We start from the raw sequence: 17707 nt of genomic DNA, 5'->3' as shown, positions 1-17707 counted from the left end.
TCTTGAAAAAGAGTCCTTTATCCCTCCTCTCTGCCTTCTGCCAGTCAGTCAATTCTCTATCCATGCCACAATCTTGCCCCTAAGAAAATGGGCTCTTATCTTACTTAGCAGTTATCTTGTGCAGTTACAAAAGACTGTTGATGATAGGATAAAATCCTGTTTGATCCAACTGCAAATGTCAAAAGATTCTGATGTTATCAGATAATAGCTGATCTGATTCACCTAGTGGTCATGGACATCGTGCCTGGAATCTTTGGCGAGCAGCCAATTTTCTCCAGCAGCTTACATAGAATGCTGTGCTCACATAGTCAAATATCTCCATGTAACTGATGAAGACAGTACACAGTCATATCATCTCTCTTTCTGTTTCAAAACTAAGAAGGTTGTTCCACTGTAGAAACTGGATTTTGAGATAAAGGCATTAATCCCGGATTTGCATGCTGACAAATACTGATGTGAACACTGGCAAAATATTTTTCTCATGATGTTTAGCAGGGAATGATGCTTCGATAGTTATTGCAATCATTGCAGTCACCATTTTCTTGCACAGAGTAACAATCTATATCCCACACTTCCTGGAGCACAGCCCCACTCCTCCAGCAGAGACAAAGAAGCTTATACAGGTACAAACATACAAAACAGGAGTCTCCTTCCTATCGGAAAGATGTTGCGAAACTTGAAGGGGTTCAGAGGAGATTTACAAGGATGTTGCCAAGGTTGGAGGATTTGAGCTATGGGTGGAAGCTGAACAGGCTGGGGCTGTTTTCCCTAGAGTGTCGGAGGCTGAGGGGTGGCCTTATGGAGGTTTACAAAATTATGAAGGACATGGATAGGATAAATAGACAAAATCTTTTCCCTGGGGTGGGAGAGTCCAGAACTGGAGGGCATAGGTTTAGGGTGAGAGGGGAAAAGATATAAAAGAGACCTAAGGGGCAACTTTTTCACGCAGAGGGTGGTACGTATATGGAATGAGCTGCCAGAGGAAGTGCTGAGACTAGTACAATTGCAACATTTAAAAGGCATTTGGATGGGTATATGAATAGGAAGGGTTTGGAGGGATATTGGCCAGGTGCTGGCAGGTGGGACTAGATTGGGTTGGGATATCTGATTGGCATGGATGGGTTGGACCAAAGGGTCTGTTTCAGTGCTGTTCATCTCTATGACTATGACTCTATAAGTAGACTAGTTAGCTCCTTGAGCTTGCTTCACCATTCAAAATTATCATGATTGTTCCTGTCTACTCTTATAACTGTGGATCCACCTCTGTTTTAAAAATATTGAATTGTGCAGTTAAACTGTGCTATTTTTATTCTTCCTACCAAACTGAATAACTCACATTTTCCTACATTATACTCCATCGGCCAAATTATTGTCTACTCACCCAACCTATCTCCAGGCATTTGCAGCTTCCTTATGCCTTCTTCACAACACACCTTCTTACCCATCTTGGTGCTGTGTGCAAATTTAGTTACCAAGCCCTTGCTTCCTCATCTAAGTCATCACAGGCCCCATCACAGATCCTGGCATGATGCCATTACTCACATCCTGCTAATCAGTGAAAGACCCATTTATGCATACTCTCAGTTTTTTGCTTGCAAGCTTATCCATGCTAGTATCATTCTCCTTACACTATGAGCTTTTATTTTCCACAATACCCTTTGACATGGTACCTCATTGAATACCTTCTGGAAATTCAAGCATAATACATTTACAGAATCCCTTTTTATCCTTCAAAGAATTACAATAAATTAGCGAAACATTAGTGAAACCATATTGACTCTTCCCGATTAGTTATGATAGCATTCAAATGAGCTCTTCATTCAAACTACCACTGCAAATCTGTGAAGGAGTGTTAGTTTCCTGTGCTTGATGAATTCAGGCAGTACATAATCAGCACTCAGAGCTTTGCCTGTGGCAGATAAGTCAATAGTTTCACTGTACTCCTCTGAGGGTTGGACATCCAGCTCTTCCACAACAGGCAGGTTTTCTATGGTGTCCAGAACTTCCCCAGAGATTATGTTCTTTTGGAGACCAACTCTAGTCAATGTTCCACCCATGTCTCCAGTTAATTCTGTGACTGCTGTTCTTTTCTTTACTGATAGACCTGTTGCCTTTTTGTTCCCAATCATAGCATTCCCTGTGCCTAAGGACATCTGGATATTCTGGCCGAGTTGTAACCAGTAGTTATTTGCACAGGGCCCAACAGTCTGTTGGACGTTACGTTGAGCATCTCATAGTGCACTTAGAGTCTTCTCTTCTTGACCTCTCTTGTAATTAATGAGTGTGGATCATTTGGCTCGAATGGCAAGTCACATTATAGTGATGTTAGCCCCAAAATAATGAGTGCTTTCTGCTCTTGCTTCCCAAATGTTGAAAATGGGCACTGTAGATGGTTTCTTCAAGTTTGATTTGCATTTCTTCTGCACTTTGAATGGGAATGCTGGATAGTCTGTTTATTCAAGGCAAGGATGTTAATTGAAGAACAGCTCATATTGATTCACTGAAACATTTCTGCTTTGAATGAAAAGTCTTGTCCTTGAGCAGACCGGGCAGGGAACTCGATTGCAGTATGTAATATGGCAGCTGCAGGTTTTGAAAGGATGTTAACAGAATCTCTCTGGCAAAGCTTACCCCCTGCATGAGTTTCCTCTGAACCCTTCCAATACCACATGAGTATGTAACATTATTCTTTCAGTGAGTGACTCTCAGCCAACCCTGCCCCTGAAAGGTAAGGGATGCTAATGCTTTTTATTTTAAAATTAATTTATGGGATGTGATCATGGCTGGCTGGGCCAAGGCTTATTGCTCATCCTCAGTTGCCCTTGAGAAGGTGAATCATGAGCTAGCTTCCTGAACTCCTGCAATCTATTTGTTGTACATAGACCCACAATCTCAGGATCTTGACCCATAGACACTGAAGCAATGGTGATGAATTTCGAGAATGGTGAGTGGTTTGCAGGGGAAGTTGCAGGTGGTGGTGTTTCCATCAGCCCTTCCAGATGGCAGTGGTTATGGGTTTGGAAAGTCCAGCCGATGCCAATGTTTAATCATGGATGTCTCCAGGAAACTGTGATGACCTCCAGCTCTGTCAGGACAATGTTTCAGCACAGATACATATGTTAGAAACTTTATTTTGAGGCTTCTTTTAAGACAGAAAGATTGAATTAGAGGTGCAAAGGGGCAGTTAAGACCACTTGAGTAAATAGCTTGGGAGGCCTTGGGAATTTTTTTAATGCATCTGAATGGGTGTGGCAAGCTCTCAGATTTCAGGCTTTTGATTTTCTGGGTTTCGGTTCTTCAGAAGCTGCTGGGGTCTCAACAGTTGGAAACTTCAGTAGATGTCTCCTGGCCATTACTCTCTCTGAATTTTCTCGATTTGTTTTTGTTCCTGGATTGAAGAACTGCATGTTAGAATCTGTGTCTGAATTTGCCTTTTTTCCAAAGGTTAATGGCATGTTACTATATTGGAACAGTTAATTAGTATAATTATTGCATCTATTGTTCAGTTCAGTTTTCCAATTGCGTTTGTTACTCCAATTTCTTCTTTCGTTTGTTTGTATTTTAACTATAGTGTTTATATAAATTGTGTTCTTGTTTAACGTTGAATAGTTGGACTAGTCTCATTGTATCTGGAACATGGTGCTTCACATTTGCCTTTAAAATTAGAAAATGTGAGGGTCTGGACTATCTTCTTAAAATATTTTAAGGGGGATGTATCTGGTCCGTAACAAAACCCTGTGGCACAATTTGTTCTGAATCTGTTACATAAAGCTCAAGGTAGCAGCAAAGCTTGTAGTCTCTGCCCATGTTCATTTATCTTTCATAGGACATAACTGAGGCAAGCAGCCATGCACCACAATCCCTGTCCACCCTTGCAGTGAATTCCACCAGTAAAAGTGGTCTTGTCTTAGGAATTCTGTTGACAGTAGTGTTAAGCTCCTCAAAGAACTGAACCTCCAGCTCTGTCAGGACAATGTTTCAGCACAGATACATATGTTAGAAACATTAAAGTAAGTTAATGTAGAATTGTGAATAACTTGCAGATTTTTGAAATAAAGGTTTGAGTACTTCGAGTGTTGTGAAACTTTTGAATTTTCTAATCTAGGCAGTTATGGAGTAAATTTAAGGCTAGGATAGGGAAGATAGCTGGCTTCTTAGGGAATCCAAACATATTAAGACTATGCAGGCAAGTGGAGTGAAGCCGAAGATCAACCATAATGATGCTGAATGTTGGAGCAGGCTCAATGGGCAAACTTTTCTCCCATTTCCCATGTTTATGTGTAAGTTTGCTGCTACCTAAACATGACAGTCACAGAGTCACTTACAGAATACCAAAAGGATATTTGATCCATTGGGCATGTGCTTGCTCCATGTGGTGTAATCCAATCAGCCACACTCTTTCTCTCAGTCTCATGGACATGCAAGCTTATTTCCCTCAAATGCTCATGAAATTCCTTTTAATATCATTCATCCTCTCCATTTCCACCACCCTCATGAGATCCAAGTCATTGCCACTTGTTTTGTAAATAAGTTGTTCTTCAAATACCACCTGCATCTTTTGCCCAAAATCTTAAATCTGTATCGTCTACGACGACAAGAGTTTTTCTCTTGTCTACTTTATCTAAGCCTACTTTATCTTATATCCATCTATCAAAGTTCTCTTCAATCTCTTTCGCTCCATGAGAACAGCTTGGGCCTTTTCAATCCCACCCTGAAACAAACATCTCTCCAGCCTATGAACCATTCTGGTAAATCCTCTCTTCAACCTCTCAAGGACTTCCACAAATTTCCAGGTGATGACTAGACCTAGACATAATACTTTAGTTGGACCCCCACCAGAGCTTTGAAAAGGCTCAGCACAATTTTTCTGTTTTTTCACTCAGCACCCCTACTTACGAAGGCCAAGATTCTATCTGCTTCACTCACTACTCTCAATATACCACCTTCAAAGATCGACAATGATATAACTCATCGTACTACGTCAATCATGGAGCTTTTCCAAATCAAAGATTTATTTGGTCAGTCATTCATAATTGTTGCATCCTTACAGGATCCAATATGTACGCTGTGCAATTATTTAAAAAGTTAAAAATCACTCAACACTAGGGAACACTTCAGCAGTCAGGGCATTTGGCCTCGGACATTCGGGTGACTATCCTCCAAGGTGGATATTGGGACAGGCAACAACAAGCAGAGGCTGATAGCCAAGTTCTGTACCCATGAGGATGGCCTCAACTGGGACCTTGGGTTCATGTCACACTACAGGTGACCCCACTGCACTATACACTCTCTTTCACTCACACACACACGTACTTTTACATATGCACGCACTCACACCCACGCATGCACACTTTCACAGGCTTTTACTCCATCACACTTGCACACAAACTTTACCAAATTTGCATACACGCAAATACACACTCTCTCACATGCACACACTTACTCTGTCTCTCTCTCTCTCTCTCTCCTGCATGCGCACACACATAAGTTTATTGGGTGAATTTGTATTTGCAGAATTACATTTGCAGAAACATTCTAGTTTGCTCAAAAAATGCAGAACCTGCAGGCAGTCAATCCATGTAATATTTTGTAAATTCCACTTTGGAAATAGAACCAGTCTGACTCAAGACTGGGATACAGGCAGATTCTAACCTTACACCTTTAATGCATCATCTGAGCTGAGAAGTCACCTTTTGTTCTAAAACCTTAAGTTATCCTGAGAATGTGACTTAAAAGTAGCTCTGGGATTTACATATTAAAGAACCAAAACCAGCAAACCCATTCTAAAAGATGAAAGACTCAGTCTAGGTTTGTTCAACGTATCATTTCAGCTGCACAACACTGTAGTCTTTTGCTCTAAATTCTGTATCTTATGGTCCTGCTTCACAATCTCCCGATGAAGAAGCAGCGCTTCGAAAGCTAGTGCTTCCAAATAAACCTGTTGTGGTGTGATTTTTAACTTTGTCCACCTCAGTCCAACACCAGCTCCTCCAAATCGTAATTATTGAAATTCAGGCCTAAAATGACCTGTTCTAGCCATTAATGTTGACCTTCAACCCTGTTCTCAACTAGAAAAAAGTAATGCACTTCATGGGCATTTAAGGATTAAAAGACTAGGAACAGGAGGAGGCCATTCAACCACTTGAACCTGTTCTGCCATTCCATTAGATCACGTGTCTTAGCTCTGGTCACTGAAAATAAAACAGATCTCTCAACAACCCGTTGAACTCAATAACTTGTTTCCTTCAAACTAGAGAGAAAAAAAAAATTTCTGAATTTTCAGACATTTGAATGTAGGTCTTCACTTGAAGATCAACTAATTGTATCCATGGGAAATAACTGAAAACAGCTCTCATCAAGAGCGAACAAAAATCTCAAGATGATACATGTTCTCTCTCAAAGTAATGTTTAGTTATAATCACAATATTACTAACCACAGCATTAACAAAGAATTCTCCCTAAACCATCCCCAACATAATTTGAAAAGGACTGATGAATGTGGCAAATTTGGAACCTTTGTTATTTCTGGACCTAAAACTTGCTCTATAATTCTGGAAAGATTGTTAATATTAAAAAGTAAACCCACACACACTGGACAGACATTCCCACTGGTACAGATTGGTTTATAACTTAGTTGACGTGGAAATAACTTCACTAATACAGAAACTGGACTCAAATAACAAACTCCAGGGGAAGATGGAAACTAGTAACTTAAAATGTTTATAAAACAACTAATACCAAGGGAGCCTGTCACACCATTCCTCTATGCTCAGAAATTACTGGCATTAAATAAATGAAGGGTCTGCCCTGGTTATGGTTATTTCTAACTATATCCCATTATCCAGTTGTCAACTGTGGTTATATAAGTGGTATGCCCTTTAGGTCAGAAGGATCAGGCTCACCTACAGTGACTGAACAAGAAATCCAGGCTAATGTACCTAATGCAAAACTGAGGGTGGGCTGAGTGTCAGGAGTGCCTTTGAGACAAGATTTTATAACCAAGAGCTTGTATGTCTTTTCAGCTGATTTAGAAATAAATCACTCATGGGATGTGGACATATTTATTACCCATTTCTGGATGCCTTTGAGAAGGTGGTGGTGAACTGCCCCCTTAAACCACTCTAATCCATTTGTTGTAGGCACATCTACGATGGTGTTAGAGAGGGAGTTGCAGGATTTTGACCCAGTGACACAATATATTTCCATCTGGATGGTGACTGATGTAAAAAGACTGGGTGGGATTAGTTTAAAGAAAACAAGAGGAATTCTTCCCAGTGCTATGGGCGACATTCATCTTTCAAACACCATCAGTAATACCAGATTATCTGTCTAGTTATCTTGATGCAGTTTATGTAAACTTGCTGTCTTCCCTGTTTCATGTCAGTGACCATATTTCAAAGGTCTTAAAACACTCTGGGACATGAAATGCACTACAGAAATGCAAGTTCTTTCTCTCTTTGTCCATGTTATGCAGCTAACGAAACTTGGAAACGTATAACTGGAAGAATATAATCCCAAGTCAAAAACAGATGTTACTACTTCATTGCATGGCAGAAGGTTTTTGCTGAAGGGAGATGGTGGTTGCTGTGTAACTGGGCACTATAATTATATGGATATGCTTCTAATCAACTCAGCAAACAAAAAATATAGTCCATGCAGTGTATATTTAGTCCACATATGCAAAATAAATTCTATATAAAGCTTTGCCTCTCCTGTGACCTCCATCTCAGATGTAATCTCACTGTGCACAAATCAGGACGTTTGCAGGAGAATCATTTAGACCAAACAATATCACAGCTACATACTTGAACAGCTTGTCTGTCAGAGCTGCTGTAGACAGATATTTGTGGTGCCTGTGTCCTGGGCGACGTGCTGACTGTTGTCGTAGTGGTTGATGTTGTTGTACTTTGGTCATTTTCCATGGCTGGTCACTGCACAGCTTCAGACAATCAGCACATTAGTTACAAATTTCAGAGATGCGAGGCTTCAAAGCTGAAAGATAGCAAAATGGGGACAATTTACGTACATTCCTCACTATCTTCACTGACAAGGGGGTATTGTGGACATCCAGCTACATCTAAATGGTGATAACCGGCTGCCCTTTCCACTGAAATCACTCTCAAAGAACAATATGTGATCAAAAGCCCTATCTTTTTCAGGCAATTCAACCTTGCCACCTGTGCCTTCCATGGAAATAAAAATCAGACATTGTAAAATGGGTTGCTGATTTCTTTCATGCATTTGACATTGTCACACAATATTTAGATAGCTGTTCATTAAATCAGAATGATTATGATCTTATGACCAGACATATTTCACTCATACTGATCATGTTCATTGATCTGTAAATTTCCTATACCTAGTGAGTTTTCCGTATACTTAACCAATACTAGAGTATACAATGGTTCATTGTCATTGAAACTTTCAAGAAGGCTTGATAGGGCAGATGCTGAGAGACTGTTTCTCCCTCAGTTGCACTCTAGATTAGAGATTTCAGAAGTCCAGATTTTCTAGAATTCGGGGCTTATCCACTTAAGGACTGAGAATGAGAAGATATTTCTTTAGTCAGAAGGTTGTGAAACTTTTGAATTTCCTTTCAGTGGGCTGCTGATGCTGTTACTGAGTATATTCAAGACTGAGATTGATGGGCTTTGGGATCCTAAAAGAATCAGGGGATAATGAGGTCTGACAGGAAAACGAGTTGAATTGCCATGATACTACTGCATGACAAAGCACGTTTGAGCAGCCTACTCCCATGCCTAGCTCTTACGTTTTGTCAATCCAGTATATTTCAGAAGACCAGCTGAAGTATTGCGAGTTTGGAGCGAAATCAGGAACAGCTTAGAACTTGGAACTATTCCCTGGTTTTTGGAATGGACCCAGACAGTGATAATTAAGTGCAGCAAAAAAAACAGTGATGATTTACTGGAGTTCATTATCACACTGTGAAAAGCTGTGCGCCAGAACATTTTTACAAGCTGACACACAGAACCTCTTTACCACTGCCAATGAGTTTCTGGATCCATGTCATTTGTATGACAAATGTGGTGTATAGAAACTACCTGATCGGTAGACTTCGAAAACAAGTTTAACAATTCATCATTAACTTCTCCATTACAGTGAAAATAAACATTAAGAAAATTATCTGGGAATTAACACATTGGAACAATCCGCAGATACCATCCTCCATATTCCTGGTTCTAATCTCAGCAATCAAAAAGTTTAACTGTAGATATAAAGGAATTACAGAATGAAAACAACATAAAAGGGGCCCATCATAACAGTACCAACACCTTAGTGGTGCTACCCAATTAGTCCATTCCCCTGCTCTTTCACATTTATTCCTTCAAGTATTTATCCAATTCACTTTGAAATAATTATTGAGTTCCTACTACCATCCTGACAGGCTCACAGTTCCTAGGCCCAACTATTATCAACTGTTTCATCAAATGACCTTCCCTCTATCATATAGTAAGAAGACCAGTCACAAGTCCACAGATGCTGAAGCAGTCCGTATGTGTACACAGAATGACCAGGACTGGTAAGTGATAAGGAACATTTGTGACATGCAAATGCCAGGCAACGACCATTTTCCCACAATAAAGAATCTGGTTAGCACTGATTCGAAGCTGAACCTAGAGGAACAAGAGCAGCGGATAGATGGAACATAATTACCTGCAAGTTCTCCTCCAAGCCACTCAATATTCTAATTTGGTACCACGTACCATCCCTTCATTGTCAGGAGGTTGAAATACTCTCTAACAGCATCATGGGTGTACCTACTCAAACAAGCTGCAGTGATTCAAAGGCTGTTCACCACAATCTTTTCAATTAGGATGGGCACTGAGTGCTGGCCTAGTTGGTGATGCCCACACTATGTGAAATACTACAAAAAAGACAGTCTATTCTAAAACACAACACTCACTGCATTTTTTTTCCTTCAATTAGTCTCTCAGAGTCATAGAGATGTACAGCAACGGAAACAGACCCTTCGGTCCAACCCTCTCATGCTTTTGCTAATTATTTAGATCTCTTTTCTGTTTACCAAATCTTTTCAGTTTCTCTAAACTTACTTGAGTGCAACTTTTCAAATGACTTTGTCTCCTTCTGTACAATATTCACTGAGTCTTCTCTGTTCTTGGGAGGACAAGCCTAGCTCCTCCAGCCTCTCCAATTCATCCTTTGGGATTCATACCGGTGAGGTGATTGATGATTTATGGCTGATTTGAAATTTGTATAGTCTGTGTGCTCAAATCTCCTATTGTTGGCTTGAATTATGTTTTGCTGGATGTGGGGATGTGGGTATGGATAATGACAAATTTTGCATTGATTTCAATACAACAACTGGCATATTGCACACTTCACATAGCAGAACTATCACAAGGTGTTACCATTAAGCCACCATCATCATCACCATGGGTGACCAAAAGCTTTAAGGAGGGGAGAGTACTATGGAGAGGTTTGGGAAAGGAATTCCAAAGTTCAGGCCCTAGACAGTTTAAGGTTTAGCCAATGGCCACACTTTTGGAAATCAGGAATTGAAGACAGAGAAAGGTCTCATAGAGAGTTATAGTGATAATGGCAAAACCAGTAATCCAAATTAGTGCACTGGACATTAATTTACATTCTGGTGTCTGATCTTTCTCTGGGCATGGCTGAGGGGATTCCAGGCATGAGAAAGCACCACATCTGTGCATCTCTTGAATCCTTTTCGAAAGCTGGCCAGGGTTTTACTGCTCATCTGATCTCAGCTGTAGCCTGCACACAGACAGCAGTGCCAAATCCATGCGACAAAATCCCTTAAATCTGTTTATTTACTCATAAAGATATATAGCTACGTTGCCCACTATGCTCAGGTGTGATAACTTTTGTCTCTGGTTAAACTACTCTTTCTGAATTACATTAGTATTCTGTAACTGTTCCTATTTCCACCTGCCCAGGAAGACAAATGGAAACAACAATCAAGATATTATACTTTTTATCACAGCATAAACATCTTTAGAAAATACTATCAGATGGCAGGTGGAGAATGTCTGCTTTGAAAATAGCATTCATCCCCCACTAGGCAGGCAGATGTACTACCAATTTTGATGGTATTACACAGGAACTTTCAAAAGTTGATTGTTTGATGGTATTACACAGGAACTTTCAAAAGTTGATTGGGGAGATTAAGGGATGCCTGGGATCAAATGAAGGAGGAGTATAGGGGGGATAAGAGTACACTTCAGAAAGAAATCAGGAGGGCAAAAAGCTTTGGCAGATAGAGTAAAGTAGAATCCAAAGAGATTATACCAGTATATTTAGAGCAAAAGACTAACTTTGGAGAGAATAGGACCCCTTAAAGACCCAACAGGATCACCTATGCGTGGAGTCACCGGAGATGGACGAGATTCTAAACAAATATTTCTCTTCAGTATTTATTGCGGAGAAAGCTACGGAAGCCAGGGAATTCAGGGAAATAAACAGTAATGCCTTGAAGAGTCCACATTTAGAAGAGGTACTGGAGGTCTTAAAATCCATAAAGGCAGATATATCACTGAGACCCGATCGCTGGAACATTATGGGAAGCTGGGAAGAAATTGTGGGGGCCCTGGAAGAGATATTTATACAATTGACAGCCACGGGTGAGATGCTGGAAAAGTGGAAGGTGACTAATGTTATGGCTTCATTTAAGAAAGGTTGCAAGGAAAGGTCAGGGAACTAGAGACCTGTGACCCTAACGTCAGTATTGGGTATTTTGTTGGGATTATGAGAAAGTGGATATACATACATTTGGAAAGGCAAGGACTGATTAGGGGTAGTCAGCATGGTTTTGTGGATGGGAGATCATGTCTCAGCAAGTTTATTGAGGTGTTTGGAGAGGTGGCGAAAATGATAGATGAAGGGAGGGTGTTAGATGTTGGCTAGATGGACCCCAGTACACATCATATAACACTGGGATATAGTCCAATGGAGTTGTGGGGATGTACACATTCTCGGGGCACCGCCTCTCTCTCACACACACATATAAAAGTCTATGGGGTGAATGTGCATTTGCAGATACATTAATCTATAGACAGTCAGTCAATGTGACATTTTATAAATTCCTACATTGGAAATAAAACCAGTCTGACTCCAGGTTAGGAAACAGACAGATTGTAACCTCACACCTTTGGTGCATTGTTTGAACTGAGATGTCACCTTTCTTTATCCACTGATAAAACCTTAAGTTATCTCAGGGCTGTGACTTGAAGAAATTGTAGGATTTACATATTAATCAATCGAAATATGCATCCCTATTCTAAGTGATGAAAGACTTAACAGCCATCTAGATTTGTCTAATACATTGCATCAGTTTTTTTACATTAGATTAGATTCTCTACAGTATGGAAATAGGCCCTTCGGCCCAAACAGTCCACACCAAACCTCCAAAGAGTAACCCACCCAGACCCATTTCCCTCTTACTAATGCACCTAACACTACGGGCAATTTAGCATGACCAATTGACCTGCACATCTTTTGGACTGTGGGAGGAAACCAGAGCACCCAGAGGAAACCCAAGCAGACATGGGGAGAATGTGCAAACTCCACACAAACCGTCGCCAGAGGCTGGAATCAAACCTGGGACCCTGGTACTCTGAGGCAGCAGTGCTAACCACTGAGCCACTGTGCTGCCCAGTTGTATGACGCTTTGATCTTTTACTTATAAAATCTGTGTCCTATCTACTAGCTACCTGACAAAGGAGCAGCACTCTAAAAGCTTGTACTTTCAAATAAACCTGCTGGACTATAACCTTGTGTTGTATGATTTTTAAATTTGTCCACACCAGTCCAACACTGGCACCTCCACATCACATATGGACTTCGACAAGGTTCCACATGATAGAATAGTTAGTAAAGTTAGATCATATGGGATCTAGGGAGAGCTAGCCAGTTGGATACAAAATTGGCTTCACGGAACGAGACACAGGGTGATGGTAGAGGATTGTTGTTCAGACTGGAGGCTTGTTGTTCAGACTGGAGGCCTGTGCCACAAGGTGTGCCACAAGGAATGGTTCTGGGTCCATTGTTGTTCATCATTTATATAAATGATCTGGATTAGAATATAGAAGGAATGGTTAGAAAATTTTTGGATGAAATCAAAATTGTGGTATAGTGAAGAAAGCTATTTAAAAGTACCATAGGAGCATGATCAACTGGGTCAGAGAGCAAAGAAATGGCAGGGGGAGTTCATTACAAATAAATGCAAGATGTTGCATTTTGATTAGACAAACCAGAGCAGGACTTACACAGTTAATGGTAGGGCCAAGGGAGTGTTGTCAAAAAGAGAGACCTATAGGTTCAGATACAAAGTCCCTTGAAAATGGCGTCACAGGTGGACAGGGTGGGAAAGAAGCCATTTGGGCACGCTTGCCTTCATCAGTCAGAGTACTGACTACAGGAATTGGGACATCATGTTACAGCTGTACAAGACATTGGTAAGGCCACATTTGGAGTACCGTGACAAGGATGGGCGATTTGAGTTATAAGGAAAAGCTGGATTGATTGGGACTTCTTTCCCTGGAGCATAGAAGGCTGTGGGGTGACCTTATAGAGATTTTATAAAATCATGAGGGGTATAGGTAAGATGAATAGTCAAGGTATTTTCCCCAGGGTAGGGAGGCCAAAACTAGAGGACATAGGTTTAAGGTGAGAGAGGAAAGATTTGAAAGAGCCCTGAGGTACAACTTTTCCATACAAAGGGTGGTGCATATATGGAACAAGCTGCCAAAGAAAGTTGTACAGATGGATACAATTACAACATCTAAAAAGATATTTGGACAGGTATTTGAAAGGTTTAGAAGGATATGGGCCAAACACAGAAAAACGGGATTAGTTTGGACGACAAGGATGAGTTGTGCTGATGGGGCTGTTTCCCATCTGTATAACTAAATCTTTCTCAATAGAACTATGACTGATACTGCCTGCCACACAATTTGGCTGTCTTTGATCCAGCCAAGAGTGCACAGGTACACAGCTGTGAAGGGCAAGTTTGAGAAAAACACTGCAAATTATTTCTCTGCACATAGGATTAATGCCTGGAAAGGAATTAACAGAAAGGGTGGCTAATGGCAGAAATTTCACCTAAGTGACAGCTTGGTGCTACCTTGGAAAGCAGAGATGAACCTATTCCAGAAAGTTACTCAAAATCTCTGTGTCTAGAGGTGGGATTGAAGTCAACAACAATTTTACAGTTGGGGGGGGGGGGGAAAGAAGAGGGCAACCAGCACTGCTTCACCATTTTGCCTATTTCCAAATCATTCAAAATTAAATGGCTGAGCAACGTCTTGGAAGCTTAAATGGGGCAGATCAAACAAATAAAAAGTTTTGAGTTGTAAAAAAATGCAAAATCTATCTTCTGCTTTTCATTTATTTCTCAGTTTTCAAACTATCCTGTGCATGGAAAGTATTCTGGCTATTGGGCTCACTGTTTTGAGGGTTGAGAATCATGAGGTAATTATGAGCACTGGGTCTACTGTCCAAACTGAACCTAGGTAATGATCTAGTGTTAAGTGGTCTCGGCCAGTTTTGGTGACAGGAGAGATCTTGGGTCAAGAAGAGAAGGAATAAATCACTCAGGATTCCACCTTGTCATATCCTTTCTCACATGAGAATCCTGTCAACTGGAACCCACCTGGCAGCTGTCACACCTCTTGAAGATTGTGAGCTTGAGATCTCCCCAGGGATTTCAGTACAAAATCTAAATAAGTGCACCAATGCTGAAGGAGTGCTCTCCTGTTACAGATGCTGTCTTTTGAATCGAAGATCTGTCATCTTATGTGACAGTAAAAGCTCCTACTAAACTGTTTTGAAGAACAGCTGGAGCATTCTTCTCACTTCTTCCTAAGTGTACATAAATGCAAACAACACAATAAAACAGATTTTCTGGTCATTGTGGGATTTTCTATAATTTACAAAAAGTAAGAAATTAACCAATCAAGTTCCTGAATTTGTGGAATAGATATGATTTATATTATTTTAAAGTATTAGACGAAAGAAATTAGGAAACAGCAGATAATCTTTTTATACCGTTAGTTGTTCTTGATACATAAGGTTAATGTTCATGTAACATATGTTCCATCCTGGATGTAAGGTTGCTCACTGAGCTGGAAGGTTCATTTTCAGATTTTTGTCACCATACTAGGTAACATCAGTGTGCCTCCAGTGGTATGACCCTCTTTTTATTTACATGTCATTCCCTGTGGTGATGCCATTTCTCATGGTGATGTCATTTCATGAGGGGGTGGCAAATGGAATCCAAGTCAATGTGTTTGTTGATAGCGTTCCTGTTGGAGTGCCATGCTTCTAGGAATTCTTGCACATGTCTCTGTTTGGCTTGCCCTAGAATAGATGTGTTGCCCCAGTCAAAGTGGTGTCCTTCCTCACAAAGGCATGACACTCTCTCACTATTATCTTTACATACAGATGAGGAAGGACACCACTTCAACTGGGACAACACATCCATCCAAGGACAAACCAAACAGAGACATGCGCGACAATTCCTAGAAGCATGACACTCCAACCAGAACTCTATCAACAAACACACTGATTGGATCCCACTTACCCTCCCCTGAGGAAAAGAACTGGAAATTACATCACCACCAGAAATGACATCACCAACCGAAGGAAACTTAAATACATAAATTAAAAGCAGGCCATACCACCAGTGCTTCACCGGAGGCTCACTGAAGATGTTACCTGGTATAGTGATGAAATGTCAGAAAATGAACCTTCCAGCTCAGCGAACAAACTTACATCCAGAACCTCAACCTGAGCTACAAATCTTCTCACAACTAGCTAATATGTTCCATCCATTATATTAATTTCACTCAGTCTGTGGTAGGAGATAAGGAGATCTACTCTAGCTTTCCAAGGAAGTAGAGGTATCTGTATCAGTTTTCTTATGTACTCGTAAATATATCTGACCAAATGTAGATGTATTGTTGCTACAATACATTAAACCTCTGTTAAAAAACGCTTATTTTGTACATACTCTACAGTAGTGTATCCTCTTTCATTGATTGCTAGATAGGCTCAACCTATAGCAAATTATCTTTCCCCAATACAGCAGACTGTTAGAGATGGGAAAACACCTTAAGATACCAAAAGTGGTTAGCTGAAAAAAAACTACAGGTTTAGAGCAGTGCATTGTAACAGAAATAATAGTTTCTGGAATTCAGATTGTTAGACTCAGTGCTATATACCTGCTGGTTCCTTTTAATCAGGAAACTAGAGTAATTCTCGATGATTATCCATTGAAGGTGAACTGATATCGCCCACTTTTGCAATGGGTATTGCTAAGCTTTCTGGTGAAGCTCTGGAGCTTAAAGAAGCCTCAGTTCCTGACTTCCCCCCAGACTTTGGTGGAAACAAAAGAGTAAGGTGGTACAAATAGGAGATAAGGTAGTCAGGGTGCTGGGTACTGTTCTCTGCAGCTGTAACCACAAGTTTGTGTTGCCTACCTGATGCCACACTTAATGCATTTCACCACTGATGAGGAATTTAGAAGGGGCTGTTCCATGTGGAAACCAGTGACATAGATAAAACCAAATGAGCTGCTCAGAGAATTTGAAGAATTAGCATCTCAATTTAAATGCAAAACAAAGGTAGTCATCTCTAGATTGTAATCTACATCATGCGTCAATTGGTATGGGCAAGCAGATTAGAGAATTAAGTGTATATCTGAAAGTGTGTAATGGGAAAAGGGATTTTGATTCATGGGGATCTGGCATCATTTCTCAGGGAAGAGCTGTTCTGTTGGGATTGGTTGCATTTAAATTAGGCCAGACCAGTGACCAACAGTACAATTAGAGCTGTAGGTAAAGGGGAGCAAGGGCTTGTGTGAAGGGAGATTTAGATATAGTCAATCATTGGTATATTATAGCACTGTGGTAATGCCAAGAGAAGGGCAGAGATTTTAACAAATAATGCACGCTAATGAAGAAGATCATTGCAGGGAACAGAAATAATAAAAATGAAATTAAAAGGTTCTTTATCTATAGACGAAGCATCTATAATAAGTTGGGTGGCTCATTCCCCTGGATCCTCTCATTCTCTCTTCCCCCATTCTTTTCAATATCCTTATTTTAGCACTGGCAACCGATGCTGTGCCCAATCACCTGTCCAAAATCTCTGAGCCAATGACCATGGGCAATCATTCATAATATTAGGATGATCTTTATCCCTGTGCCCACCTCTATTTGAAGGTTAGATTTTATTCCTTCCAAGAACAATGACTTCTTATATTCCAAAACATTACATTCACAATAGAGTAATATGTTGCCTGATAAATATTTTGTTTACCTTTGCAGAAGGCTACTTACGACTGTAACAGTTCAATGAGTCTCATGCTACACAGGAAATACTAAATACAGAATACTAAAATAACTCAGTTTCAAAGGGAATCCAAATTCCTAACATTTGTGAAAAGTAAACCATTTTTGACCAATTTATTGGAGTTCTTTGAAAAAATAACGTGCTTTACATAAAGGGGAACTGGTAGAAGGCAATCTGGTAAGTGCCACATTAAAAGTTATTATAGAAAACAAATCTCATGATGTGAGTAGGAGGTGAGATATGAGCATGGACAGAAAAGTTGCTAACTAACAGGAAGCAGAGAGCAGCTATAAATTGGTAATTTTCCCATTAGCAAGATGTAACAAGTGATGTGCTGGAAGGATCAGTGCTT

The 17707-nt window shown here is 40.3% G+C and overlaps 1 protein-coding gene across 3 annotated transcripts in view; it reads right to left on the bottom strand.

Annotated features, from left to right (window-relative positions):
• Positions 1–17707, bottom strand: part of LOC140478759 (polyhomeotic-like protein 3) — a 107897-nt gene that overhangs the window by 73848 nt on the left and 16342 nt on the right. For 2 of the 3 annotated variants that reach the window (XM_072572098.1, XM_072572099.1), the window contains exon 2: positions 7806–7992. The exons of the other annotated variant lie outside the window; for it this stretch is intronic. In XM_072572098.1, coding sequence (XP_072428199.1) covers positions 7806–7922 — 117 coding nt within the window. In that variant the 5' untranslated portion in view covers positions 7923–7992. The remainder of the gene's footprint in view (positions 1–7805; positions 7993–17707) is intronic. 3 annotated transcript variants of the gene reach the window in all.

This window comes from Chiloscyllium punctatum, chromosome 6 (genome assembly GCF_047496795.1).
Source record: "Chiloscyllium punctatum isolate Juve2018m chromosome 6, sChiPun1.3, whole genome shotgun sequence".
NCBI lineage: Eukaryota > Metazoa > Chordata > Chondrichthyes > Orectolobiformes > Hemiscylliidae > Chiloscyllium > Chiloscyllium punctatum.
The sequence above is the reverse complement of the archived record's forward strand: the minus strand, read 5'-3'. Positions and strand labels throughout refer to the sequence as shown.